The sequence below is a fragment of the Myotis myotis genome, unplaced genomic scaffold, assembly GCF_014108235.1.
Source record: "Myotis myotis isolate mMyoMyo1 unplaced genomic scaffold, mMyoMyo1.p scaffold_m19_p_1, whole genome shotgun sequence".
Classification (NCBI taxonomy): Eukaryota; Metazoa; Chordata; class Mammalia; order Chiroptera; family Vespertilionidae; genus Myotis; species Myotis myotis.
Window position 1 is genome coordinate 200,421,258 of NW_023416313.1, and position 7,647 is coordinate 200,428,904.

At 49.5% G+C, this 7,647-nt stretch overlaps 2 protein-coding genes and 1 pseudogene across 2 annotated transcripts in view; 2 read left to right on the top strand and 1 right to left on the bottom strand.

Annotated features, from left to right (window-relative positions):
• LOC118657434 (synaptojanin 2 binding protein) overlaps positions 1-2,317 on the bottom strand; it is a 34,899-nt gene extending 32,582 nt beyond the window's left edge. The window contains exon 1 of the mRNA XM_036311457.1: positions 2,136-2,317. Coding sequence (XP_036167350.1) covers positions 2,136-2,199 — 64 coding nt within the window. The 5' untranslated portion in view covers positions 2,200-2,317. The remainder of the gene's footprint in view (positions 1-2,135) is intronic.
• Positions 2,318-3,165: 848 nt separating this feature from the next.
• On the top strand, positions 3,166-4,444 carry LOC118664804 (annotated as a pseudogene).
• An 87-nt stretch (positions 4,445-4,531) lies between these two features.
• On the top strand, positions 4,532-5,897 carry LOC118679383 (splicing factor U2AF 65 kDa subunit-like; the record flags this gene model as incomplete). Its single annotated transcript, XM_036356098.1, has 1 exon — positions 4,532-5,897. A coding segment is annotated over one exon (708 nt), but the record flags the coding sequence as incomplete, so codon positions are not given.
• Between the last annotated feature and the right edge of the window lie 1,750 nt (positions 5,898-7,647).

A 7,647-nucleotide genomic window follows, 5' to 3' on the forward strand; every position in this document is an offset into this window, starting at 1 on the left:
AGTGACTACAACATGCAAGATAATATCAGAGTTCTGCTCTCCTCTAATAAGGAGATCCTGAAAATATTGTTGGATGCTACAGCCAAAGGACTATGTCAAAGTACGTTAAATTCCTAAGAGACAAGAATAAAACCTCAAACCACATCACAAGAGATCAAAAGTAGGCTATAGCAGGAAGAGACCAAACAGAAGCAGAACAACTAGATGCCTTTAAATATTTACAGGGCAATCAGAAAAGGAACCACCATTGTTTTAATGGGCCCTATGAGAAGAACAAGTATCAATGGATGAAAAACATAAAAACAGCCCTGCCACTTTGGCTCACTTGGTTGAGCATCCCATGCAACAGAAGGTTGCTGGTTTGATTTCCCAGTCAGGGAACATGCCCAGGATTCAGGCTCAGTCCCCAGTAGGGGGGCATGCAGGAGGCAGGCGATAGATATTTCTCTCTCTCTCTCCCTCTTCCTTCCTCTCTCTAAAGACAATAGGAACATTACTTTTTTTAAAAAAATCAAAAAACAGAAAGACAGATTTTGGTTTAATAATTTTCTGTTAGCTTTAAAGTCAAGAAATATTGAAGGTGAAAGGAGATATTTACATAAAACAGGACACTAAGAAACTTGGACATAAGAGCCTTTGATAAAGGTTTAGGAGCTCATATGGTACATGACACTAAACCATGCAGATTAGCCACGAGTTATATTCTGATAAGTAAAGTCACCTTCCAATTTTTTATAACAAGAAAGAAGGCAAAGTATGAATGATTCTGAAAGCCATATTTTATGGGGAATAATTTAGAAATGGTGGTCAGGCTATAATAAAATTCCATGTGAGAAAAGATTATGGACTGTTCTAGGTAGTGGTGATGGGAACAGAAAAGAGTGGAAGGCTCACAGAAACATTTCAGAGATGGAGCTGCTGGGACTTAACGACTTACTGGAGACTCTTGGAATAACAGTATGTAGTGGAATTTACTGTGTTAATCTCGCCATTCATCTATTAACAATAACAACAGTAATAGCAGATACTTAGTGTTAACCATGTGGTAGGAAATGTCCTAAAGGCATTACATAGTTTAATTCATTTCATTCTCATAACCCTATGAAGTATATTCTATTAGGCACATTTTACAGAGGAGAAACTAAGGCTTACATCAGTCAAATGGGTCAGAGAATAAATATCAAAGAACTAATAGGATATCAGATGCCAGAATTAGACCTACATAATCCCACAGCTAAAGCTCTGAATCCATACACTAGACAGGTGCAAGGGAAAGGCAACAAAATTCGAGGCAGGCAGCATGCAGTATTGGTAACAGCCCAGTGAGTGAAGAGCATCAGGGGGAAGAGGACTGTTGGTAAATGAAGATTTGGGCGGTATCAGAATCAGGGAACCATTATCCATGTCAAGAAAATTGTTGGCACCCCAGAACCATGATGTGCTTGTTTAAACACACACACACACACACACACACACACACACACACACACAAATGATAAAATACCTGCTTTGAATCCAACTTCCAAGAGACAGGACCTAATAATTAACTTTTTTTTTTTTTTTTTTTTTTTTTTTAAGCAAAAACCCTGGTTAATTTTGAGGCAGAACCAGGTTTGGGAACTTTTGTAATAGATCGCTAAGGTCTCTTTCTGCTTTAAAATTCAAGTTGACACGAAGTGACTTTCCCAGAAGCGAAAGGAGGAAGGGAGCGATACTAGCACCAAGAAACGGTGTCTACACCGTTTGTACTTCCATGTTTATTAACGTCTCTCATAGAAACAGGTATAGATCAGGCAATGGGAGGAGGGGTGTGTTGTTCACTGTGTGCTGGTTAAAAAGCAGGCTTTCTCCCAGGATTTTCTGGTACCATTAGCAGAAAGAAACCTGTCCTGACTACAATAGGTAATCCAACTCAAAAAAAAAAAAAAAAAAATGAGACGGATTCCTCAGGTCCTTGTCTGGCTAAGGATGGATGCCAAAATATTCTTCTACTACATGCTCAAAAGCGTGGCAGGAAACCTCTGGATTGGGGCCTGCCAGCTCTGAGTCCAAAAATATCTGGCTCAGAAGAAGTGTCTGCTTTGCAATCACACTTAAAGGACCCTGCTCCCAAAGATGCCCAATTCCGCACGTACCTGAGGGTCCTCGGGTAAGATTGATCTCTTCCTCAGTGACCAAACAATCCACTCTTCCGTTCATATTTTACTGCCTGTCTGGTTTCCTACCTGGTCAACTAGGGCTCGCACAGGTGAAGGTGAATCAATCTCAGTGGGGCGCCTAAAAACACCGCACTTTCGGTTTCTGCGGCCCCTGGACCGGAAGCGGAAGCGGGGAGCGCGGGGAGCGTCAGGAATGCTGGGAATCGTAGTTCTGGTGGCGGAGGCGTTGCGATCCCTAGGCACGCTAGTGAACCTGGAGCAAGTTACTGTTGCGGGTGGGGGATGGAAAGAAAGCAAAGGTGAGAGACATAAGTAAAGTCAGAGTGTGGAGGAAAAATTAAAAGGAAGATATCCTGCCAGAACCGGTTTGGCTCAGTGTATAGAGCATTGGTCTGCAGACTCAAGGGTCCCGGGTTTGCTTCAGGTCAAGAGCATATACCTTGGTTGCGGGCACATCCCCAGTGGGGGGCGTGCAGGAGGCAGCTGATCAATGTTTCTCTCTCATTGATGTTTCTGGCTCTCTAGCCCTCTCCCTTCCTCTCTAAAAAATCAATTATATATATATATATATATTAAAGGAAGATATCCTGCAACTTTTAGGAAATCTCCACCAATGGAGAAAAAAAACAAAAACTCTATTATTCTGTGAGCACCAAACCAGACTGGGCTGGGGTCTCACACAATTCGCTCATGTGATTGCAAAGACAGACAGAAACTTCACTCTCTTATGTAGCCAGGCAGATACAATGCATGACCTGCACGTTTTCACGGAAGAGGACTTAACAGCACCGTTTGCTATACACCCTTTGGTAAGTCACCTTTTTGGTGGCCATCTGTGTTAGTTAATTGCCATAATCAAAAGTAAAAATTATGGTTGCTTCCCGTCCGCTTGGAGGCTCCGCTTTCCCGCTGGGCTCTCCAAGTCCCTGCCGGGCGCCAGGGGGCGGGGCCGTCGTCGTGCGGTCCTCCGTGCGTCCGCGCGTCCGCCGGAGCGCGTTCCTGCCTTCGCTGCCCGCAGCTCGGCGCGCACCCCCGGACACCGAGGCCGAGCGGGGGCAGGGGGCTTCCAGCCATGACCCCCCTCGGAGCCGGCGTGAGGGGGTCGAGATGCGGTGATCTGCCAGCCCTGCGGTGGCCTCCCTCCTGCAGTTCCCCTCTATCCCCCGACATCGGGGGCCCGCCCCTGGCACCACCACCAGCCACCAGGTCGACCTCGCCGCTGCGGCGCCAGATGAAAAACATCGTCCACAACTACTCGGAGGCCGAGCTCAAGGTCCGCGAGGCCACGAGCAACGACCCCTGGGACCCGTCCAGCTCGCTTATGTCTGAGATCGCCGACCTCACCTGCAACGCCATCGGAGATCATGAGCATGATCTGGAAGCGGCTCAGCGACCACGGCAAGAACTGGCGGCACGTCTACAAGGCCATGACGCTGATGGAGCATCCCATCAAGACGGGCTCTGAGCTTGTGTCGCAGCAGTGCCAGGAGAACATGTACACCGCGCAGACGCTCAAGGACTTGCAGTACGTGGACCGCGACGGCAAGGACCAGGGCGTCAACGTGCGAGAGGAGGCCAAGCAGCTGGTGGCCCTACAGCGCAGCGCGATGAGGACCGGCTGCGGGAGGAGCGAGCCCACGTGCTCAAGACCAAGGAGAAGCTGGCGCAGACTGTCACGGCCTCCTCAGCAGCAGTGGGTTAGCGGGGAGGGGGTGGGGGGCGCACAAGGCCGAGCAGGCGTGGCCGCAGAGCAGCCGGGAGGAGGAGCTGCAGCTGCAGCTGGCCTTGGCCATGAGCAAGGAGGAGGCGGACCAGCCCGCGTCCTGCGGCCCCGAGGATGACGTCCAGCTCCAGCTGGCCCTTAGTTTGAGCCGAGAGGAGCACGATAAGGAGGAGCGGATCCGCCGTGGGGATGACCTGAGGCTGCAGATGGCCATAGAGGAGAGCAAGCGGGAGACCGGGGGCCAGGAGGAGTCGTCCCTCATGGATCTCACTGATGTCTTTATGGCCCCGGCTCCTCCGATGGCCTCGGACCCCTGGGGGGGGCCAGCACCCATGGCACTACCATCCCACAGCCACCCCTGCCTCGGACCCTTGGGTGGGACCTCCTGTTCCTCCAGCTGCTGACTCCTGGGGTGGTCCGGCCCCTACACCGGCCTCCGGGACCCCTGGAGGCCTGCTGCCCCTGTGGGGACCCCTGCTGACCCTTGGGGTGGGACCCAGGCCCCTGCAGCTGGAGAGGGGCCCACCCCTGACCCGTGGGGGAGCTCAGACTGTGGGGCCCTAGTCGGGGGACCCCCAGCTGCTGATCCCTGGGCCCCAGCCCCAGCCTTCTCAGAGCCCTGGTTGGGGGGGCGGGGGGGGGGGGGGGAGGTTACCTGCCAAGCCCAGGACGAACAGCACTGCAGGAGCTGTGCCCACTTGTGGTCCCGGACTCTGCCCACAAGCTGTTCATTGGGGGCTTACCCAACTGCCTGAACGATGATCAGGTGAAAGAGCTGCTGACATGGTTCGGGCCTCTCAAGGCCTTCAACCTGGTCAAGGACAGCGCCACCTGGCTCTCCAAGGGCTGCACCTTCTGTGAGTATGTGGACATCAGCGTCACGGATCAGGCCATGGCGGGGCCCAACGGGATGCAGCTGGGGGACAAGAAACTGCTGGTCCAGAGGGCGGGTGTGGGAGCCAAGAATGCCACGCCGAGCACCATCCACCAGACCCCCGTGACCCTGCAAGTGCTGGGCCTGAGCTCCCAGGTGCAGATGGGCAGCCACCCCACGAAGGTCCTGTGCCTCCTGAACACGGTGCTGCCCGAGGAGCTGCTGGACGACGAGGAGTACGAGGAGATCGTGGAGGACATGCTGAACGAGTGCAGCAAGTACGGGCTGGTCAAGTCCATCGAAATCCCCTGGCCGGTGGACGGCGTCGAGGTGCCCGGCTGCGGGAAGGCCTTCGTGGAGTTCACCTCTGTGTGTGACTGCCAGAAAGCCATGCAGGGCCTGACAGGTCGCAAGTTCGACAACAGAGTGGTTGTCACAAAATACTGTGACCCCGACTCTTACCACCGCCGGGACTTCTGGTAGAGGCGGCGGGGGTGGGTGGAGCCGGGCTGGCTGGGGGCTACTCCCCCATGCCCCCTCCCTCTTTCCCCCTCCGTAGACAACAGGCAGAGGAGTGACAGCCGAATGACAGGCGGCAGCAACTGGAACGGCAGCAATTAAGGGTGGGGGGTGGAGGGGGGGATGGGAAGTGTGCACACGGCCCACACACGCACCCACAGACAGAGGGAAGGGGTCTGGATGGGGAGGGGTGCACGGAAGGGTGGGGTAGGACCCCACAGCCCCTCCCCAAGACAGCCTCTCCTCCCTCATACCTCACCCGCTCATCCCCCTTTCCACCGTAGGAACAGCGTGTTTATATTTTATGGCCAAACTATTTTGAATTTTGTTGTCTGGCCCTTTGCCCTCCCTCTCCCTCCCCAGCTCCGCAGGTCCAGCCCTTTGGCCTCTAGTCCTCCCCTTGGCTTCTTAACGTAGTTGGTTCTCTCCTCTCCAGTCCCACGGCCCTGCCCCTCCTCCTCTGTGGCAGTTTCATATTTGCTAAGACGAATTTGCGCATTAAACATTTGTTGTATTTTAAAAAAAAATAGAGTAAAAATTAAAACTTTGCTATCTTTATCACAAGCAGGTCCTTACAGCTTGGAGCAAGGCAACTGTAAACTTACAAAAGGGACAGTGGAAGGATTTGTGGTTACAAGTTCACTCAAGAAAATCCTTTAAGAAAAGGGAAAAGGGGTACGTTCTCTTTGTTTTAGTAAAAGAGAAAGTTCAATCCTTTAAAAAAAAAATTCTTACAGTAAGACTAGTGGGTGAACTAGCTGTGACTTAAGCCCAGCCTTCCAGACTCTGGAGGTGGAATTCCAAAACAGGGCTTGAAGGAACCTTCAGGGGTCAAAATCTCACAAGCCAGAAGGGCCAAGAAGGTGATTTAAATGTAGGAAACCACCTAGAGTTAGACCAGCCAAACTGGTGGGGACTCCGGAGGACTGAACAGTGCAGTTCCCATTAAGGCATTCAAATTCAGATTAAATAATTAAAACAGAAGCTACAGTGTTTACCAAGCAAAACAAGAAAGAGGTGGATTCCTCAGGAAGGCCTTTTATTTGCTAATCCAGAGAGAAGTGAACATGGGATAGTGGAAGAGAACATAGGAGATAACGTTGGAAGGCTTGATCTCAAGTTTTAATTTTATCTTCTTCCAGTTGTCTAGCTTGGAGCAGGTAACATAATCATCTCCCATGCTTTCCCCACCTGAAAAAGGGCATAATCATAGGTCTTTAAAAGGTTGTTGAAAGGATTAAGTGAGATGAAATTTTAAAAATTACTTTTCAGCTTCAAACTCAGATTCCTACCACCCTCACTTCCAACCCTTCTCAACATATGTAGGTTGAATAAATGAATAAAATGATCATAATAAAAAGCAAAGTGAAAAGTGAAAAAACTAAGGTATAAATAAGAGATATTGGAATACCAAGAGAAAAAAGATCAAGTAGAATTAGGAAGAGAAAATCAAGAAAGTTATCAATGAAGAAATTTGGAGGATGAAAAGAGTTCCTCGTGGACTATTGAAGGGGAAATCACTAGCTTGTACCTGGGAATATTACCCTTCTCACCTGAACACAGCAGTCCAAGAGAAACACATAGGACAGTAAAAGGAAAAGAATCACCAAATAAGTTCAGGAAATACTGGTAATAAGGGGAGTAACAGGTTAGACATGTAAATTGCCTTTATATCTTAATGTAAGTATAGTGGGGTTTTTTTAACAATGAGGAAACTTTAATATGTAGGAAGGAAGAAAACTGAGGATATACTGATTTCTACTCAGAGAAAATTGTTGGGGTCCAACCCCAGCAGGCCCAGAGGTTCCCAAAGGTGTGGACGGAGTCGGCAAAGAAGGAATGACAAGGAGTTCAGTTGATCAGCAGCCTAGCCAGGATCTCCAGCCAGGTTCTGTGTTTTATTGTCTTGTTACATCTGTATTTATACCAGTTGATTTTAATCCTATCAATTTCTATTCCAAGGGTTAGGGCGTTTCTTATCTCCATTCCAGGGAGTAAAGATTATGTAGCTTAAGCGTGATTGTTTGTAGTTAAAGTGATTAACTATCCTCCTGGCACTTAGTTAAGGTGTTTTATTCCCTCCCTAACTTCAGGGAAAAATCCCCACCTGGGGAAACAATCTTTCTTGGAGAGGTGACCTTGGTTAAAACACATAGCGCCAAGAAGGGGAGCAAACATATTAAGAACAGTATGCCTTATACGCCAGATCCCTTGAAACATATGCTGGTCAGATGTTTCTTCCCTGCAGCGACTGTGTCAAGCAGAAAGGATGGACAGGCTTCTATCAAATTCCCCCTTTTTTATTTTTTAAATGATAGTGCATGTAAATCAGCAGCCACCTCTCGGATTGGATTGTTTAAGACTCGGAAGAA